The following is a 21,224-nucleotide window of genomic DNA, read 5'->3' as shown; positions in this document are numbered from 1 at the left end:
ACTGTTGGTTATTGTTGAGGGGGGCGAGGAAGGAGTTGCCATCATTGTTTATAGGGCTAAGGACATGCTGCAGCAAGAGACCGCAGCCGAAGGGTAGGAGTTTTTAATCACCAAGAGCTTTTGTCTAGACGTGAAACAGTAATCTTCCTAGTAAGAGACAGCTCAACCAGTTCCTTGGGTCAGACAGTTCTGCTATAATTCATGTTTTTTTTGTTTTCTGGAGTAAAATAAATAGATGTATGGGTTGGGGTTTTTTCCTGCTTTACATCTTGTCCCTTTCTGTTGCATTTATTATGCTTATTCTAAGCAGACATCTAGTTCTTAACTTACTCATACCAAGCACACGTTCATACTGAGCTTCTAGCAGAAGTGCGTGATGCAGACAGCTATGAAGTTGATCTGCTTCTTTGAAGGAATTTTGAATCTTTACTGTATAAAGCGGGTGGAGATTAGATGGCAATACGTGCACTGTCTAAATTAAACCTGATTAAAAATCCAAGAGTTTTCATGGATATCTATGAATATCTATTCTGGATGCAGTGTAACAAGTACTGTAAATATATAGGCTGTTTTTCCAGAACCACTGTAAGTTGTGCTCCTGTGCCTCTTCAGGAGCCTGTGCCATTCGCGGTGCCATGTGCTTATAGTTACAAAACACACCTGAAAACCTGGCCCTATGTTCTGAAGCTCACTCGCTTGTTCACAGAAGAAATGCCACTGCTGATTGTGCCTGGGGTGAGGAGGCTACCTTGGGATTTCTGACAGCGATCTGGTGGGAATGCTTGTGCAGCCTCACCTATTAGAGCTTGTAGGTGAAATTCCAACCTCGAGCTCCATCGTTGTATGTGAAGAGTAGCACACTCTTATCTAGTCTGGGACAACACTGGAGTCAGTTCTTTATGCAGTTTAAACTCTGTATTTTCTTCTTGAAGGTACTATGACAAACCCTGTTCATGAATTCAAGCAACCTTTTCTTCTTTAGGAGGGAAAACACGAGAGTACAAATTCTGCAAGGTGAGCCTTTCTTGATCTCCCAGCTTGTTTCCCCATAATGAGTGTTGTTTTCTACCCCCTGCAGACTATTGGGTACTGATGGACGTTTCCGACAGCCCTGAGCGAAACCCCTGCTCTCCTGACGAAGAGGACCAGCAGCTTTCCGATGACGAAGTCCTGAAGGAGAGTGGTTCAGACCGGGAACTTGATGGAGAGGGTGGGCAAGGCAGCGTCCTGGGAGAGGAGGAGGAGGATGCAGCCAGGGGACTGAGTCATGGTGAAGAGGAGAACCACTCGGATGAAGAGGACCGCTTAAGCGAAACCAAGTCTCAGGAGTCGGACAACAACGAGCAAAGCGGGGAGCTGAAGAGCCCTCCGCCTCGCAAAGGAGAGGAGGAAGACCGGACAAATGACCTTGGTGATGAAGCGTCCTCTGTCACCCGTGAACTAGATGAGCATGAGTTGGACTATGATGAGGAAGTTCCTGAGGAGCCAAGTGCTCCTGCTGCAGAGGAGGATGGTGAGAAAGCTGCTGGTGAGGATGATGAGGAAGAGGAGAAAGGAGATGATGCCCATGAAGATGAGAAAAAATCCAGCAGCAAAAGTGATGATGAAAAGGACAGTCAGGATCCCCTCAAGGAGAAGAAGAAAGAAGAGGATGATGGAGAAATTGATGATGGAGAAATTGATGTAAGTAGGAGCTGGTCCGAGGTGGGCAAAGTCCTACAGGGAGAGACCTATCCTTGTGTTTCAGAACCGTTTGGCTGTTAGACTGCCAAGCCTTCTTTCTTCCTTGACGCGAGTATCTGTGTTAGCTGTGTCCCTCCCCAGTGTGCGAGTAACACACTTTTTCTTTGGAGGTGAGAGCATACTGTGTACCGAGTCCTAAACTCGGTGGCCAGGATGTCTAGTGCCACGTACTGTAGAAGAACTTTGTGCCGAATATGGTCAGAGCCGTCACAAATAAGCTTTGTTCCCGTTGAATATGGCAGGGCTCCAGTGCTTTAAGAAACTATTCTGCCTCAGCTCTCAGAGGACTTTTGAATGATGCTGACGGCAAATTACTTAGCCATGGATTAGGCGTTCATAAGCTGTCTCATCAGTTTAGGTTGAGAGGCTGGTGCTGTAGAGTGGCTGCCGTGTGCTTGAGGCATCAGGCGTGTGCGGGCAGCCCGTGGCCCTGAGCTGTTTTGTTGGGCTCTAGCAGCATCTGGGCGCGTGGAAGAGAAACGCGGGGTGCTGAGCTTTCTGGAAAGTGCCTAACCAGGCAGCCCCTGCGCATGGTTTGGGTGATGTGTTCAGGGATGTGCAGTCCCAGTAGCTACTGTTTCACAGCGGAGAACAAACGCAGCTATTTAGAAAAATCGAAAACTGGTTTTAATTGTTTTGGAGATTAGGGCAAATAGCACTTTTTATGCATGTTTGTGTTTAGGTAGGAAGCACTGCAGTACAGCAGTTGTATTTAATACAGCTTAATACCAGTTTCCCTCTTCCAGGCAAAAGATGACAGGACTTTGCACTCCCACTATTTGGATTCAAGTAAGGTGGCCACCAGACCAGGAACCCCCAGGAGGGTTTCTACTTCTGTGAGTTCCTGGTCTGGTAGACACCTTACTTGAATCCAAATAGTGGGAGTGCAAAGTCCTGCAAAGAGAAGGCGCCCATCCAGAGGACCTGGCTGGCTCTGCTCCTGGCTGTCCATGCCAAAAGTGCTCCTGCACAACTAGACTAGGTTGGGGCAGTGTTGCGAGAATATCCTGGTGACCAGGCAAGGGACCAGTGGACTGCGGATGGGGTCACTGGTGGGGCTTCTCAGCCAAGGAAGGGAGGGTTCAGACTTGGGAGATGCTGTTGCCTTCCCGTCCCCATTGCTGTGTAGCTGACCTGGCCGCATGCTCGGGAAGCTCGCGGGGCCTTGCTGGAGAGACCCTCCTCCCTTTTTATTGAAGAGTGGTATATTGTGTATTTTTCACTCTAATGGTGCTTTGACAAGTTCTGTTGCTTAAAAAAAGGTGATGTTATTTTTTTCTTCTTCACGCCCATTTTGGCAGGTGATTTTTGTTAAACACGTATTTCCCATGTATTTCTGATTCAGTTACAAGGAATTTGGTGTGTTGTGGGAGAGTTCAGGCAGGAGGAAAAAAAAAAAAAATCCTGGAGTCCTGACTCCATGCCTGCTTCTTGATTAAAATATGAATGCTTTCCTTTAGTGTCTAAGGCATTCTTGAGAGCGCTCTCCTTACAAAGCACAAGATGAATCTGTACTCTGGTTTTCATACATTAACTCATAACAGGGTTCCCAGCTGCCTGATTCCAAGGAGACCTCACAGAAATAAATACTTTCCCTTTTGTTCAAGTACAGCATTTGCAAAGACTTCACACAGTTCTTTTGAAAGAAGCAGAGTTGAGCTGGTTATACCATTCACGCGTTGTTGAATGCCATCCCCAGCTTTGGAGGAAACTGTTAAATCTCTGCATTTTATTCTGCTTTCAGAGTTCTGTCTGGGGGGGGGGGGGGGATATTAATGCAAATTTTAATTTGAATATATGTGTAGTCTTTAAAATCCGCTCTTGTTCAGGAGAGCTCTCCTTGTATTGCCCTCAGAGGAATGGGCTGTTAACCCATCTCTGCACATCCTTTGTTTATCTACAGCCGAGTGATGGTTTTCCTCCTTTCCAGCTGCTAAATTGATCAAAGTACGTAACTTTCTTAATCTTTTCCATGTAGACAACCGCTGTTGCTGCCACAGGGTTGCTGCGATTGCCACGCAAAGGGAAGGCCTCCACCAGATGCTCCCTCTTCAGATGTGTTTCATACGCTGACAACTTCTGTGGCGGTGAAATGGAGGCAGGCCGAGGGAAGGCCAGGGTGCCTTTTAGGATAAATAACTGACTTCCTTGCCAGATACCTCTGACAACTCTCTGGTCGTGTATGCCTTTGCCTTCTGCATCGCCACCTCCTTTTAGCTCCTTTTGACTTTTCGGATGCAGCCTAATGAAGCCAGTGAAGGCTTTTTTTTCCCTGGAGAGCAAAGGCAAAGGCTGGTACTTTAAAGTTTCAACAACTTTCTTCTGGAGGTGTTTCATGACTGTTATTTCACGCTCGTCCCTTGTGGTTCTTGGATCTTTGAAGCAACCTCCGTCTCCCAGAATTTCTTCCTGGGGTTGCTGTGCCTGGGGATAACGTAGAGTTTTGTTAGAGCTGATTCACAACTCCTGTGTGGAGCTGAGGAGTAGAAGGGAAGGTGTCAAGTTGTTGCCAGAGAGGACTGGAAGAAATACGTGTGACTTTTTTTTTCCTGAAAAGCTTGTGTGCGAGATTGTCGCTCAGCATTGTGGGGAAGCATTTTATAATTAGTTATTGTAATTGCAGCCATCCTTCAGAACTTGATGTATAGGTGTGTGATGTCTGTACTGGGTTATTGCATTAATGCAGGAATACCACGGTGTATTTTAAATCAATGAACAGAAGGAATTGGCTTGAGCTAAATAGGGATGACACGAGTGCTGAGCAGGGGACAGTCCAGTTTAAAGGCTCTGAAGGGTAGTGGTATTGCCCGCACCAGCGGAGCCGCGGTAGCTGTCGGTGCACACGCTGTTAGCCTGCGGGAAGGAAAGGTAACGCGATTTAGCTCGTTTGCCTCAAAAGAGTGTGAAGTTGCCTCTAACTGCCTTGCACGTACTACCAGCTAAAAGTGCACAGCCAGCCCCGTTCAGCTGAGGTATAAGAGCTTAATCCACTGTACCGTTGATTTTGAGCCTTTAAGCGTATATCGGGTAAAATGGAGCAGCTTGAAACCTTGGTCTGTGCTGTGGCACCAAGGTGTCCATAACGCCTGAAGGGTTTTGCAGTCACCTTTGAAGCACTGAAGTTGATGCGTCTTCCTGTTTGTAGCAGTGCATTGGACGCCCATGGGTATTTATTGTAACTTTATATTGCTTTTCTCTTGTGTTTTGCTCCAGGGTGTGTTTTCAGTGACTGATATTTGACCATATTGTGAAATGTCAAGTCGCTGCAGAAAATGCACCACGTGAAATGTCAGCTTGTCTGTCTGTTCCAGGATGATGACTTAGAAGAAGGAGAAGTTAAAGACCCCAGCGACAGAAAAGTGAGGCCACGTCCCACCTGCCGATTCTTCATGAAAGGTAATGACATGCACGGCTTGGTGGCCAGATGCTGAATTTACATAGAGCCAATATGCAAAAATTGCTTTGCCCTAAGTATGGTGAGCCCAGTAGAAGCAAATAAAGGAAAACTTGCTAGTGTTTTTAAAACAGCATGGAATAAAACTGCTTGGGCTGATGTAACAAACAATCAGCTGTTGCTTAGAGGTTGTTCTGTGGAAAACAAAAATGGCAAATACTCGTTGTTTCTTATCAAGCTCATGCCTTGCCAAAACGTAATTGTTTCTTGCAATCCCATATCCATCTCACTTCCCCAGTTATTAAAAGACACTTGATGAAATTTTAAAATCAAAAGTAGGGCTAGAAATACTGTTTCCTGCTGAGAAATATTGATGTGACATCATGCTGACATCCCCCGAGCTGCTGCAGCCCCTGCAGATGCATCTGTTGACCAGGTTCCTGCGTTGCCTGCGTAATGGTGTCAGGTGTTGGCAGCTCACGTATAGCTGTTTTTGCAAGCAACCCAGAAGCCCCAGCGAGACGGCATGCTCGAGGGGTGACGTTGGACCTGACAGGGTGAGATGTGGTGGTGGCCAGTACTTCCACTGGGCAGAGGAAATGGTCAGCTGGAGAAAAATAATCCTCATGTAAATAGAAGCTTTTTCCTCAGGCCGGAAGATTGCTCCACGCTGTATCACGTACCACATTTCTGAAATATCATTGGGATTGTCGGTCTCAGTCGGAAGGAATTGGGGGTAGGAAATCATAAAAAGTATTTCTTACTGCGAATGAGACCTAAGACTTGAAACTTTTAAATCTAAGCAATTGTATTTCTTTTTTTTAATTCTTCTTGATAGGACATTCCCCAAAGTTTGTGCAACTGCACAACAGCTATCTTAGACTGTCCTGCAATTTTTTTTAGCGTAGAGAATAGGTTTTATAAAAGTTTTCGTATTTAAACTGATCATAGCTGTCTTCCACTTCCTTCAGCTTCATCTCACTTAATGTTTGCTCATTTACTTGGTTTTATTTACAATCTCCCATGAAACAATTTATGAAAATCTGAAATTAAAAGAAGGGTGGAGAACAGGGTGGAGTCTCTTATTCCTTGCGTCACTGGCATATGCAACGTAGGGAACTGCTTAGGGGGTTTCCGGAGATGTGACCATCAGATATCGCGTACTTGGCTTCCTGAATGTCTTCCGGTATCAAATTTTCTGCCTGTGCTGAGGCACGAACGTGTTGGTGAAGATGGTGGAACAGGGAAGTCCCTCGGCAAGGAGAGCTGTTTGTTCCTGAATCCTCAGTGTGACGTACGCCTCTATGCAGCATGGAAATATTTGCCTGAGTCAAAGTTCAGGCTGCAGGATCTCCTGCCGCAGTTGTTTTTCTTTGATTTGGCGTGGGTTCAGGTAACGCTGACATCCACTCTTGCTCACCCCTTAAAGGCTTTATTGCCACCAGGGAGATCAGGCGCTGCTCACGTGCGACCTTGAAGACATTCAGATTTTTGTCCTTGCTGTGTCTGAGGAGCACTCGTGTGGCTGCGTCTTTCCAGTGGCATGAATTGACTAGCTTGCAAAGCCTTCCAGTGAAGTAGCTTGATGTGTAGCCACCTTGACATACGTAGCAGGGCCCCTTACTTGCCAGGGTAATCATTCCCCTTGACACTTCAGTAGGGATAGTAAGTGTTTGCGTAGGTGTCTGGCAGCCCCTACACCCGGTGCTCAGGCATTGAGAAAGGATGTGTTGCTCCATGAGCTGCTGTGCAAAGGGATTTGTGCTCTCGCGACGTTTGACAGTACAAAAGCGCCCAGCGTTGCCTCTGACAGAGAACACCAGCTCGTGGTTAATCTGGGACTGATGAGGAGCATTTCCAGGGACCCAGGTGCAGTGTGAATTTCTGACATGCTGCCCTGCCAGCCTTGACTGGGGATTCCTCCTTGGGCCGCAGCAGTGTTAAATGCTCCATTGCCTCTAAAGTCACTGTGCTAATGCCTGAGCTAGCGCTGAATTAACAGTGACTTTGTGATGCAGGTGTCTGCCGGGAAATCTGCAAAATGTCTGTTGCCTGACGTTGAGTGGATTGCCAGGAAAAAAAAAGGCTTTTGTTTCAAAGGCAAGCTAAAATAAAGTTGGGCATTAGCTTTGTATCCTGTTAGAGACCCCTGAGTGTTACCATCTCTTTGAGGGTGGTACCTAAAGCTAATGAGCAGCTTCAGATTCGTCTGCTGCCCTCCGTAGCGATGTCTCCTTTCCTGCTTTGTGCTGGCCAGCCTGTGGAGTCGGCTGGAGAGAAAAGCTTTGATGTACTTCGTGCCTCACCAGGAAGCTGTTTGTTTTGAATGCACTGTGATGCTTTTTGTTGTCAGGTTATATTCATTGTTTTCTGTAAAAGGTAAAGCTCCTGACTTGAAGTGTTTGTCGTTAATAAGACTTGAAGAGCTCATAGCCTTATTACTGCATTTGCTTGATGGTGTGTATGCATCCATCCCTCCCTTCTCCCTGCCATAATAAGGTTCTTGTATGTTCATCCATCTGTGGCTGGATCTATTTGTCCTCTCTGGGAAGGTGGGGGAGTGGCAAGTGTCTTTCCATGTGTATGAAAACGGGTAAATCTCAACAAAATTGGAGAGAAGAAAAGCCTCATTGTCTGAAACAGCATTATTCCTTGATGGCGCTTAAATGGTTGTGGGGCTGAACAAATGCTTGCTGTAGGCAAACAGGGGTCTAACAGAACTGTATTTCCGCAGGTCACTGTACTTGGGGCATGAACTGTCGATTTATTCACCCTGGCGTGAATGACAAAGGAAACTACTCCCTGATCTCCAAGCCTGAGCCCTTCTCCCCAAATGGCGCTCCTCCTATCGGCCCTCACCCACTGATGCCAGCCAACCCTTGGGTATGGACATCTTTTCTGTGAATCTATGGCTTCTGCACATAGCTTTTGTCTCCTGCTCTAGGAGAAGTGAAGATTTTATTTGAGCTACTAGTACTTTAGCAAAATTCAATACATCTATTGGATACGTGATTTTTTAAAAGGTGGTCTTGAAGTTGCTAGTAGAGATGAATAATTTTCCATGTGTGTCCCAGCTTATGTCCTGCTGATACATCTCCGGAGCATCCGGAGGTACTCTGGGGTAACTTGTTTACAAAGCATGAGTTTGCTACTTAAAACTAATGTCAAGTGTCTGTCTCTTTCCTCTTCTCACCTTTCTAACAGGGAGGGCCAGTTGTTGATGAAATCTTACCTCCACCCCCTCCAGACCCTCCAACAGAAAGTGCCTGGGAGAGAGGACTCCGCCACGCTAAAGAGGTAAATGGCATCCTCGGGAAATATGCTGACTGTCTCCAGAATCCACTGGCCTGTTTCGCTGAGAGCAGGATGCTGGAAGAGCTCTTTTTGGAGCATCTAGTGTCTTGCTCTTTTTAAGGAGCCTTCCTTTTGCCTTTCAACCTATTAACTGCATCTTGCTGTATATCACAGTTGTTATACGGTCAAGAGGAGCTGGCATCCAGGTTTGGTTTTTTTATATTAACATGAGCTAGGGAAAGTTTGTGGCCCTGAAGTCAAGCCCTCCACAAAGCAAAACTTTTGAAGCTGATCCAGTTTCCCTTACTTCAGTACCTGTTTCTCTAGCACCTATAGGGTCCATGCATCTGATCGTTTCAGAAAATGGGGTCAGCACGTGTGAAACTTTTATTGCCTGTCTGCTGCTGTTCTGAGCTGGTGGAATTGTGAATTACACTTTCTGTGTCAAGAAAACTCCCGTGTCCTGCACATTCATAAGACTTGGGCAGAAGAAGGATGTTTTAGTTGAAGAGCAGGTTTCTCCCAAGTGAAGGATTTTTAATATTGCATTAATATTAAATTAATATTGTTAATTACTATTTAATTATTTTAATAATTTCTCTGTGCCTCAGAAACGTTCTCTCTTTACAGTGTTTTTTTTATGTTATGGCAGGTATTAAAAAAGGCAACTATGAGAAAAGAACAGGAGCCTGACTTTGAGGAGAAGAGGTTCACTGTGACTATTGGAGAAGACGAGCGTGAATTTGACAAAGAAAACGAGTTTTTCCGTGACTGGAATTATCGCATCACCAGAGACGTCAGAGATCCAGCGTAAGACGCAGTCTTGTTTTTGCTATGTGGAGTAGATGGGTGGGAAATGTAGTGCAGTATGGCAGTCTTCAGTAAACTTGTTCCTCCAAGTGGGAGGAATGCTCACCTCAAGAAGTGGAAACAACTTCCATTAAGCAGTATGTACACCCGTTAAAAACTTGAGCTGCCTCCGCTCGCTCCAGTTCAACACTACCCTCCTTTACAGTCATCTTTAAACCTTTCCGCCTTCAGTGTCATTGGCATACTGGTCCCTCAAGGACACTATCTAGCTGTGCATTGCCTACCTCACGCCAGTGCATTCTTCCGACTTTTTTTCCTCTTGTTTTTCCTATTCCAACCCTTGAGAGTTTTAAAATGCTAAAGCTGGGGCTGCAAAGTTGGAGTATGCTCAACATCCAAGAGCTTCAAGGCAGCGGTTGTACTGTCTCGACCAGCTGGGTGTTTATTTGCAAGGGCATTGGCACAGCAGCTGGTCTTAACAAGCATCTTGACCAGTCCCAGATAAACTATTCAGTAAGACACTGGTCAGAAAGCAAACCTGTTAGCTGTCAGGGCATGGCCTGGGCCAAACCAAACACCCTAAACTGAAGTGTTTAGGTGATTGGTTTTTTTAAGGAGGTAAAACGTAAGATGTTGGAGACCTCGGACACACTCCTGTCACGACTGAGAGCAGGCAGAAGAAGGTGCAAGGATGAGTAAGTCAGCTCTGAGAGACTTGCTTAGTAGTTCTTGAGCCAAGAAATGGAATGGAAAAACAATTACTGAGAGGCTTGTATTCTGCACAAATACAGGTGGATCTCTGTTTCTCTCTTGCTTACACATCCACTGTTCTTCCTACATGTGCAGATTATGGATTATTTCTGCTCACTCGCAGAGAAAGTGTTTGCAAGGCGTGGCTCTGTCTACTTTAGAGTGAATGAACTGCAAAAAAAAAAGTCTGAAAAGGAGCAGGTTAGGCTGTTGTTTGATAGTCTTTGATTTGCTCTGGAATTTGCAATTCCTTTCCCCGTCTTAAAAAGAAGCTATCTACTCAGTTCTGCAGACTGTAACAAAACGGTTGCCCCATATTAATTTTTTCCTGTGTAGAAATTGGTCTTCTCTTCCTCTGAGAAGGCTTTCAGTTGCACCTGGGACACACTATCACCAGTGCTCTGTGGGTTGACCATATAGTGTCTTTATTTTATGATTGTATACGAAAACTAGCATCAGCATTCTAGTTGTTTTATGCCACTGCCTCACTGATGTAAGAACTGTTGTGTTAGGTACAGGACTTCTCTGGGTTTTTCATATAGTCAGGAAAAAAATTTATTGCATGTAGCCAGTGTTAAATGGAAGTAATCGAACAAATGGCATTCCTGAAAATTCAAGCACCTTTGTGCATAACCATACTGTGGCATTAAAATATCTTCATTGTGTGTGAAGGCAAAAGTCATGAGGTTGCTGCTGCTTGTAAACTCTAGAAAATGGTGATTTTTCTCACACACGCACACACTTACTGCACAGGTTGACACCTTGCAGCAAACTAACCACTGGTGGTGCAGCTGGGATGTTGATAAATGCTTTCAGGACTGTCTTGTGACATATGAAGATGTCTAAATAGTTCATGAATACCTTTTTCTTTTTTGAAAAACTATAGGGAGGTGGACATCAAAGAAAACATTAACTATGGGTAAGCAGGTCTTTGATTCCAGTACTGTTGCAACTGTAAGAAAATATTCCCTTTCCTTTCTCCATTGTACTTAAAACTTCCTAGGCCACAGACCGCTGTCCCATCAGGTGTGGTGGGCAGTTTATTAACCGAATGGACGTATTTGATTTTTTTGGGTGATACCAATTATTTGCCTAAGGATTTAAGCACTGAATTATCTAAATGCACAGCAGTGATGCGTGTTTAAATGAATAAAAAGTCCACAAATGTTACAGGAAGGGAACGGGGAGATTTGGATTTGAGGTTGGGTTGAAAAGTAAAGAGTTTCCTTTTTGGTGTAGCTAGAGATTTTTTGGTGTCTCTTTGAACACCTGATGTCACCAAATCCAGACTGTTGTCTGGTTGGCATCAGGAGTTTGTTGCTGAATTAAGCATCAGTATTCAAGATTCCCTGGTACTCTTTCCCTTGGCTTATCGTTTCAGGCAAAAATAGAAATCTTAAACCATTTAAAAGCACTGAAAGAAATCTAGGTAGCCGCTTGACTTGCAGGGCAGCACTTACATCTTCGCCTGTTTTAGATTATTTGGCACTTTTTCAAATGCAAAAGTGGGCCCTTTATTCCTCTTACTTACAAGTCAGAGTCTCATTACGGATAATCTGGAATTTGGGAGCACTTGCTTTATGATCTTAGTTCTGCCACTGACTCCTCTGTGGCCCTGGAAGTTTCTTGTTTCCTGTACCCACCTCCCCATCTCTACAACGGATCTGATATTTTCACTCCAGGTGGCTGGCAGGGATCGGATAGCGTTGAGTATGTGAATTAAAAACATCAAATAACGTTAACAGAAATCATCCAATGGAGGAAACATTACAGATTGAAGGAGGGTGGTTTTTAGATCCTTTTCCTCCCCAAAAGTAATTACGGTTTTGCAGTTGAGCAGGGTGTGCTTGCCAGTTCATTTGTGTGCTGGAGGGCCAGCACCTGTTTTCCACTGGAGAATATCAGCTGCAGATGTGGTTACCTTCATTGCATGGAGTAATTCCAGGCGTAGGGACAGAGCGTTGCTGGCCTGCCCCCGAAGCTTAGCTTCTCCCAGTGGAAAGCTCAGCAACAGCTCGTGTCCTGTGCTGGCGGCACTGGGAATACACCCATCGCCTCCGGTGGCAGGGGAGTAGGAGATCACGATCCGTTCCACTTCGGATGTGAGGGTGCTTGAGATTTAGCTCTGTGTGCATGGACAGAAAACGCAGCTCTAAATCAATGAGGCAAAACGTGTTCTGTTACGTTTGCATACATTTGAAGTGGCTATAAAAAGCAATCGGTGTTTCTGCATTTTTTACCACATTGATTTGAAGGCTGAATTTGGTTTGTAGTGTTTCTCTTTTTGTGTTTATCAAGAAAGGTTTGTGCTTTTCTCTGATAAGCTTCACTTAAAAAAGACTGTCTGTTTGGGATATGTAGAAAATAAACCACTTTGTACGGTCATACTCCGTTGAAGATGTTTTTTCTCGTCAGTGCACAGTGACTAAGACCTGGCCTAGAATACATAGAGTTTCTGTGTGGCGACAAGGTGATATTTCCCTTTCTAACCTTCCCTGTTTTTCATTGTAGGCTTGATCCCTATACAGACCCCTATTATGACTATGAAATAGAACGGTTCTGGCGTGGTGGGCAGTATGAGAATTTCAGGGTTCAGTACACAGACCCAGATCCATACCGTAACTACAGAGTAAGTAAGGTAATACCCCTTCCCGCACTTTTCCTTTCAACTTTCTTCCAGGTGCTTCTGGTGCTTGTCATGTTTCCAGTGCAGTGGTTGAAACGGGACTTTTCACGTATGTTCAAGATGCTTAATCTTACAAATAATTAAATCGTGACTTAATTACTGCACAGAACACGCTCTAGGTGCAGGGATGGGAGGATATTCTGTTTCAGCGTGATGAAGGCAAAAACATGTCTGAGATGGGAAGGTGGTTCCTCTTCATGCGCGCTGGCTGCCCCTCCGCGTACCAGGCAGTGGTGCGGCGCTTACGGCCGCATCTGCAGCCGTTCTTGGAAATGTTGGGAGAGGGGAGGGAGCGTCCAGGAAATAACCTGACTGAGGACCGGTTCGCTTGTTGGTTATTGGGACAGACGGAAAGGATTAGATTTGGACAGGCATGATTTGTGTACGGATGGAGGCTCCAGCATGACTGTCCACCACTGGTGGAGTTGCACCTTGCTTGCTTTGAGTCAGAAGAGGAAAGCGCCCAGCCAGTTGCTAAAATCCCAGATGCAGTTGGCTGGTGTTGCACTGCTGTAAGGTGTAAAGCTCAGTGAAAATAAGGCTGTGAACCCTTTCCCTCCGCTTGCTTTTGCCCTCATGCAAACTGTTGTGCCTCGAGGGTAGTGGCAAAAATAATAAATCCTGCTCGGTGGGGAGCTTTTCAGTGGTATTCGTCACATCCCTTAAAAAGTGGCTTTCCCTGTGCTACAAGACCTTGCTGTTCTACAGAAGCAGTGCATGAACAGGAGCCTGTCCTCACTATTGTTGCACATGATGCATTATCAATTATTTTCATGGTGCTTGCTTGTAAAGTTAATTAGCTTGTTATAAACATGATTAGCAATGAGAGTAAATACTTGTAAACATCAATACATTTATTTAATAAGCATAATAAGTCAAATTAATCTTTGACTGCTGCCTTTGAAAATTACAACTGTGATGAATACGATGCGGTGTCTTGTTCCTCTCCACTTTCTGCCCGCTCAGCAAACAGTGATGGCCAGCAAGCTCCAGATTATTTATCTCAATACTTTGCTCTAACATGGGAGGGTGTATGTAATTGTTTGTGGTCCAAGACTTTGAAATTTTGCTGCCCACTTCGTTGGGAGATGTTACCTAACAAGAAATCATCACGATGATTTCTCTTTTTCTTTTTAAAGGAAAGAGAGCGAGAGCGGGAAAGGGAAAGAGAGAACAGACAACGAGAAAGGGAACGCGAGAGGGAGCGAGAACGGGAGCGAGAGCGGCGCCAGCGGGAGCGAGAACGAGAAAGGGAACGGGAGCGTGACAAGGAGCGCCAGCGGCGGAAAGAAGAGTGGGAACGTGAGAGGGAGCGAGTGAAGAGAGATGAAAAAGACAGGCAGCACAGGGACCGGGACAGGGACCGAGACCGGGACAGGGACAGGGACCGTGAGAAGGAGAAAGAAAAACCAAAGCCCCGGTCCCCACTGCTACCGAGGTAAGTGTTTGCTGGAATTCAGACTTGCTATTTTAGTTGACGTTGTTTTAGCTGTGGATCACGAACCAGGCTCACGCTGATCACAGTGCAGAAGGTCCCTGTTGTCCGCCACTCTTGAGTAAAGCGGTAGTTTCAAGAGGAAGGCAACGCTTTAAATGAGCTTTGCTGGCCACTAAGTGGAGCTAAAACATCGGTAAGAACGGAGTGTGCCTAACCTGACTCTGAAAGGAGGAGAGCATCTGTCCTGTAGGTATGGAGATGTTCGGCGTGTCCCTGTTCCCTTGAGGCTAGAGTACGTCTTGGGAGGTTGGCTGAGTCCCCAGTGCTGAGGGAGTCCTGCAGATGGTGGCGACTCCCTTTGAGGCCTTGACAAATGTCCTTTGAGAAGAACCAGGGCTGGTTTGGGAGTTTGTGGATAGCAAAAGCAGCTGGAGATTTATTAAGTAAAACTCCTAAAAGAGGCTAGAAAAGATGAAGGCATTGTATGCCTTGAAATGAGTCTCTGCTAGGTGTTACGGTGGAATTGCAGTGTGGAGTCAGGTTTTTTGCCTCTGCCCATTTTTTCTGAAAGTCCTGGTTCTGACCTGTGTGAAAGAGAAAATTGAACCAGACAGACTAAAAGTCTAGGAATTTCAAAAGCGAATCCTATTTTGTTTCTCTGTCAATTATTTAAGTACCGTGGTTTACCAGCGTACTGTGTATTAGGCATATTTTGTAAAGCACTGTATAAATATCACAGCTGAATATAGAACTTGTCTTATGGGAATTTCTAATGTCGCAACATCTTTCGGTTCAGAATCGGAGAAAAGTATCAAATTTCCTGCTGAAGGACATCTCCAGGAAAGCTGATTAGCAGCGTCAGTGTCTCGGAAACTAGTGGCAGATGGAGTCTTCCGACAGCGTGTTGAGGAACATGTGGACACACAAGCGTGTGTATGTGTGTGTTGGGGCAAAGAGGGGTGCAGGGGAGCTGTTTCCCAAGACATATTGGAGCTTCTCCTTCTGCCTGATGTCTGTGTTGTTTCTCGAGCACTAGAGGAAGGTGTGAAACATCGTGAGTGTGAGGAAGAGTGTGTTTTAACGAAGAACAGGGCTAAGAAGGCCTGGAATGAGGTACCACGTGGAATTGTGTGGTTTCAGGTGGGAGCAGGGTTTAGTCTTGAATCTGACCCAGAGTTTTTATTTGCATTACTAGAAGGAAAGCTAATTTTTGATGATGACCCTTTTTTCCAAGAGGAAGTCACAGTTTCAGAACAGTTTGAAGGTGTCTTGTGAGCACTCTGGTGCGGTAGCAGTGTCAGAGTGGTTATAGGAATACATTTAATTATATGCTATGTTTAATTATAATCTTCACTTACAACCATAATTTGTGCACCTTAATTGCCACATTTGCTGTTGGTTTGTGCTCTCGTTGGGCTAGTGATGGAAGAGATCTCGCTCTCCAGAACCATGTGATGATGATGACGATGATGAAAGTGACATCAGCTGATGGGCAGCTCAGGTTGTTAGTCATTAACAGTCACCCTGACCGGGATCACTGCACGCAAGGCTGAGGCTGCTGGTTGCTCCTTCCCTTGACGCTCGTGCTGGGTCATGGGGCAGGGCTTTGTGGGAGAGCTTTCGCTATTAGTGCTGCCCAAGGTTTGCTGGGTAGGAGCGATGGCCGTGTTCGCCAATCTTAGATCCATCTCGCCCCGTGTAACCATCTGTGTGAGCCGAGAGGCAGGATTTACAGTGTTCGTGACGTTACGTGCTTTGTGGATACAGGTCCCCTGATTCCCTCCCGTCCCCCTCCTGACATAAGCACCGCTTAAGGGAGCTGTGGATGCCTCTTGGATCTCCAAAACAGGCTTCTTAAGACGAGTCTTGGTAAATTAACAATAGTCCTTGATATGCCTCTTTTGCTTTTTTTTAAGTCTGCTATTCTTTCTAGAAGCGAATCGTAGAGAATCTACTGTTGGAAGCGTCCTTGGCCTTGTCCTGTAACGCAAGTGCTGATGACTGTAGGGCCAGGCAGAGAGCTGGGAGAGAGGGACAGCAAGCAGGGCTTGCCTTTGGCTTCATTTCTGCGGGGCTTTAAAAGCTGGTGGCAAGAACCGTTTTGTAATTTTTGTGTTGAATAGGGAGCTAATACTGAGCAGAAAGCTTTAAAATCTCCAGAAAAAATCTTAGGTCAGCACCTACATACAGTATCTCCTCTTGGAGGAGAGTGGAATTAATGGGAGTACTTACCAGTAAACCCAAAAGTCCTACGCTGTTGAAGGCAGCTCTCCAAGTACTCTTAATGGGACTTCAGCTCCCGCTGTTGAAACCTGTGTCAACATGAACACTCTTACTGCAATGTTTACAGGTGTATGGATGTTTGTTTGCAGAGAAAATAAAACTGCAGAAATAAGTTTTGAAAAAGCTTTTTAGCAAACAGAAAGCATAATTCAACTTCTTTTCCCTTGGAGAAGACACCTGTCATCCGGCAGTTTGTGCTTCCCTACACTGCATGCCCCAGAAGCCTCTGTCACGCTTACGGTGTGACTTGGCTCTGGGCAGTGCTGTTTTGTCCCACGTAACCTTTTTGACAGGCTCCAAACTTCCTCGTGACAGTGCCACCGTTCGAGCCGTCTCACCTTTTCTCCAAATACCTTCGTGCCGTGCTGCAGAGGGTCGGGTTTGGCACCTTGGGATTAAACAGCTCCCGAGTTTGTTTAATATGTAAAATGCTTGTGATTGCTTCGCCCTTCCTGGACAGCAGGATGCACGATAGTGGCGTAGCGCTCACCTGTGGGTCTATTTATAGACTCCGGGCTTTCCCTAATCACTAGATCCCAGCTTTTGGCAAGTCCGGCCTTCCCAGGCGTCATGCGGCGATGGGGGCTGGCGCGCACCGGGCTGCAGGCAGCTGCCCGTTAACATTCCTGCACCAAAGGCAGCGCCGCTTCCAGCCGGAGCCCACGTGGCCCTGCTCTTCCCTTACTAACGAGCTGGGAAGATTGGAAAACTGCTCCACAGGGGTTGTGCAAGTGGCGAGGAGCTTTGCCAAAGGCAGAGCTGAGGATGTCTGTAATTACAGGTAGATGCCGGTCTGTCCATCAGCCTAAGAGCTCCCTCAAGTAGAGGCTGGAGGAAGGAACAAACTGACATACAGAATGCAGAGTCGAAAGGGATGAAAGAAAACTCGAAAAGCTAATAGCCAGGAACATGAAAACAAATTCCCTTTCCATTATATTGAAAGCAGAAAGGTTTACTCTGATCTCTAAACAGCAGCGGAGCAGTTAAGGCTAATAACACAGAGAAGCCAGAGGACTTCCTGGCATCACTGCTTGCTACAGATGAGGAGGATTAGAATTTAACAACAAACAAAGATTGTAAACCCTAACGGACTCGGTGGCAAATGTTTCTCCTTAAACCTTTTAAAAGAAGAGACTGCAGTGTTTGGGCTTCAGGTAGGATTGTCACATGTCAGATTTTGTCACGTTTTGAAGGAGTGTGCAATTGCTGCTTTATGCTTTGGTTTTGTTGTTTGGTTTTTTTTTTTTCCCCAAGCTTAAGATGAGCACTCCAAGAAGTTTATAATCCGAGATTGCAATGCTGGTAAAATTGTTCCTCCTCAGGCATCGAACAGTTAAACAAGCCAGGACACTTTATGATCAATTAGAAGGATAACTTGGCTGTCTGTCCTTGTGCTCCCCATCTCCAGAACGAGTTCTGATGCCCCAGGCTGTGACTGATTTTGCTGAGTGCAAAATTTCTGCTTTGTATCTCTGTCTTGCCAGTGTAGCTCACTGTTGTGCAAATCACTTCAGTGATAAAGAAGTGGCATGAAATATTTTATTTGAAGAGACTTAGAGCAGTGCAAGACGTTCTTACCCGGGCTGCTGGTCTTTAGCTGTGAGCGAAGGCCCTGCACACAGGAAGAGTAATTTGCTTTAATCGTTCTATTGTTGCATAGCTCTTTATCCCCACCATCATGCAAGCGAATCTGATTGTTTCAGGAGCGCGTTAAGCAATGCGGTTCGTGTCGTGGGACCTGCTAGCGGTTGTATTTCCAAAGCACTGAGGGATACTGAGGGACATTGAGGAGCTGGACCCACTGGCGAGGGCAGCAGCCTCGGTATCGCTGCGTTGTTGGCTGGGGTTGCACTAAGTGGTTGTCAGCCGAGCGAGGAGGAAGAAGAAGCAGCAATCCCATGCTGCAGGTCCGTGAGATGGGCATTGGTTTCTTTCCCACCTGGGTTTCCTCTGCAGGGGATGCTGTGGGCCCTGGTGAGAAGCAGCGTGGCAAAATGAACCTTTGGGTGAGAAATGTCATCTCCAGTTCTTGAGGAAGTTTGTCCTGAAGTCTGACCTAAAAGCTATTTCCACGCAGACGAGTTTGGTCAGGGCCCGTGATACGGACCCCAAATTCTGTGGAATGCTGGTGCCAAGTCGGGTGAGGAGGAGGAGGCTGTTGTCCTTGGACATGTTCCAGAGTCCGGACAGGAGGTGACAGCAGCTCCGAAGCTGCCAGGAAGGAGCAGGGTCCCGGTCAACTGTCCTGTGATTATCGCGCACACAACAGTTTTTTGGAAGGAAGCTTTCTTCAGCTGGGCTAGAGATTATTGATGGAATGCACTTATGCAGCCATTAAAAAGTAAAAATAACACCTGTGAGTAGGGACACTGTAAAATTTAAAGCAATGTCAGAAAGGGCAGCTGTCCTGTAGCAAATCATAAATCCTTCGTCAAACCCTTCCAGCAAGGAGTGTTGTGCTTCTTTCCAGCTTCTGTTGAGGTGGCAGTAGCCCTCAATTGTGAGATGCTATATAATGCTGCAGCCCCTGGGACAAAAGGTTACGTGTTCTCTTGGCAGAGCTCACCCTTGCATTATTTTTTCAAGCTAGTTCAAGTTGTCTTTGTAATAGGTCGTTGTTAATCTCTGGGGTGAGCACGTTAATGAACACGATAACCTGGAGTCTAAAATCGATGTATGCAGGTTACCCAGGGCTCGCAAGTTAGAAAGTGTTGGAATGACGTTGATTAGATAAAGGAGTGGCAAAAGTAAGGGCATGTAAATGGAGTGATTCATGATAGTGTGTGTGTATGTGTGTGATCACAAACTGACTGAACTCGTTTTTCAGAAGAATCTGTAATTCTAAGTGTCCCTGGGTCGTCATCATCTTTCCCGACAGCTTTTGGTGGTCTCCCCATGCCGCCAGCTGGATCTCCTCCCTATTTTTTGAGTGTGGGGGCTCTGTACGAAAGGAGCCGTTGCTCAAATAGAGCTAGGTGTTTTGGTGGGCTTAGTAATAGCATCTCATCCTGTTGTATAAAGATGGTGCGGTAGGCTGGTGGATTTTGTCTTCTCTTAGTTTTCCCTGTGGAGGTGTCGGCTGTTTCTTATTAGAAATCCTTCATTTGTTCCCGTTTGTCCTGCCACAGGAGGAAGAGCAGGCAGGATAGACAACGGTGTGCTCTTCCTGGTTTCGGGTCAGGCATCGATAAGATCCTGGAGCGCTCTGAATTAGTCTTAACACCCATAAAAAGTTACTGAGGGGGGAAAAGCAGCCTCTGTCAAGAGGCATAGATTTGCTCTCCAGGTGTCTGCACCTTCCCTGGGCAGCTTCTTGGAGCGCAGTGAGTTAAGAGAAGCAAATGGCCCCAGGCTGTTGGGTTTCCCAGGCTGAGTCGAGGCTTGAGCCGGACCCCTGTTCCTCCCGCACACAGCGGGTCTGCCATGCTGCCTTCAGTGCCACACGGTGCAGCGTCGCCCAGAAGAGGATTTCCCTCCTCCCCAGGTACAGAACATGCCCCGTGCTGCTATGCAGTTCTTAGGACTCATAGTCGAGTGCCCTGTATGGTAACACCGCGGTGATAAACATTACAACAACTTGTTTACATCCCTATTTTTTTGTGGTGCAGCTTCCAGCTGGAGCAATGGAACCTGGTTAGACGGCTTCGCTTTCATTTATGCTCCCAGTTCATTTGGGAAGTTAGCGATAATAAAATCTCTCCGCGAAGCAAATCAGCAAAACTTTTCAAAGTTTTCCACAAAGGATTTCTGTTGGCTGGAGTTTTCGTTAGTCTTCATGGTTCTTGAGGTTCTGCCTCTGCTTCCACAGTAAAAGGAGAAGGGTTTCGTAACCGTAAATCAAGATGAAGGGCATCAAGTGACTCAGATGTGGATCTCAAGGAATGTTTTTCTTTGGCATTTCAGAGATGGCATTACTGGAGAGATCTCCCAGACTGGATTTTATTAAAACATTGCAAAGACTGGGGCAGAATCGCTGCACGCGGGTGCCTCTCATTTAGAGGAGGCTCTCAAGGCGTCAAATGCTCAGCCCTTAGGGTAGATCACATCTCAGATATGTTTATCTACCTGCTGTGATGATTTCATACTGTAGGTTCAGATTGTATCTCCACTATTTAATTTCCAAGCCTCTCCCCATCAGGCTTTGAAGAAATCTTTTTTTTTTTTTTTTTTAAAGCAACTGATAACTCTGCTTTAGATCGAAACATCTTGAGAAAAGCATATTCTTTGCTACTATTGCACCAGGATCAATTAGCACCAGCTCCAAGGTTCAGCACTTCCCGTCATAGCCGCACGTAGGTGGCTTTTGGGAGCTGTTGTCCCTCTCCAGCCACACGAGCGACTTTATTGTGCCGAGATGGGAAAAATCTTCCCGTGTGCGTGCACGCTGCTGGAGTTTATTTTGCAGCAATTGCAGGTCCATTCACAACTGCCTTGGCACATGGCTCCAGTCATTCCTCGAGTCCGTTTCCTCTGGAATATTCCACTGACACTGAAGGAAAACTCGTGCCGGTGCTGCTGACGCAACTCTTGCTTTCCTGCAAGAAACGAAAAGGGTTTTAAATCATCGGTGGACTTTCCTCTTTCAGAAAATTGAGCTGTAACTGCCAGCCAAAACAGTAGCCCTGGAGCCAGGCTGACGTCACTGGTGACCATGGGTGATAAGGTTTGCGTTACCTGTGGGAGCCGTGTCCCACGGGGAGGGGGAAGGAAGGAAGCACTTTTCCCCGGGAAGCTTATTTTCCCCTCGTAAGATTAGAAATGCTTCGGCATCATTTGCGTAATACATGAGGAGGAAAACTTGAGCCGTGCGGCTCCGCTTTTCCCCC

At 46.0% G+C, this 21,224-nt stretch overlaps 1 protein-coding gene across 8 annotated transcripts in view; it reads left to right on the top strand.

The window, feature by feature from the left end:
• ZC3H18 (zinc finger CCCH-type containing 18) overlaps positions 1-21,224 on the top strand; it is a 49,568-nt gene that overhangs the window by 7,479 nt on the left and 20,865 nt on the right. For 3 of the 8 annotated variants that reach the window (XM_076348940.1, XM_076348936.1, XM_076348935.1), the window contains exons 2-9: positions 1,079-1,683; positions 5,055-5,139; positions 7,872-8,020; positions 8,342-8,434; positions 9,084-9,241; positions 10,878-10,910; positions 12,503-12,629; positions 13,817-14,115. In XM_076348940.1, the coding sequence (XP_076205055.1) occupies positions 1,093-1,683; positions 5,055-5,139; positions 7,872-8,020; positions 8,342-8,434; positions 9,084-9,241; positions 10,878-10,910; positions 12,503-12,629; positions 13,817-14,115 (1,535 nt within the window). In that variant the 5' untranslated portion in view covers positions 1,079-1,092. Of the gene's footprint in view, positions 1-1,056; positions 1,684-5,054; positions 5,140-7,871; positions 8,021-8,341; positions 8,435-9,083; positions 9,242-10,877; positions 10,911-12,502; positions 12,630-13,816; positions 14,116-21,224 lie in introns of those variants that run through there. The other 5 variants (XM_076348938.1, XM_076348937.1, XM_076348942.1 and 2 more) reach the window with 4 other exon arrangements.

The sequence above is a fragment of the Aptenodytes patagonicus genome, chromosome 11, assembly GCF_965638725.1.
Source record: "Aptenodytes patagonicus chromosome 11, bAptPat1.pri.cur, whole genome shotgun sequence".
Classification (NCBI taxonomy): Eukaryota; Metazoa; Chordata; class Aves; order Sphenisciformes; family Spheniscidae; genus Aptenodytes; species Aptenodytes patagonicus.
This window is presented reverse-complemented; position numbering and strand designations above follow the sequence as displayed.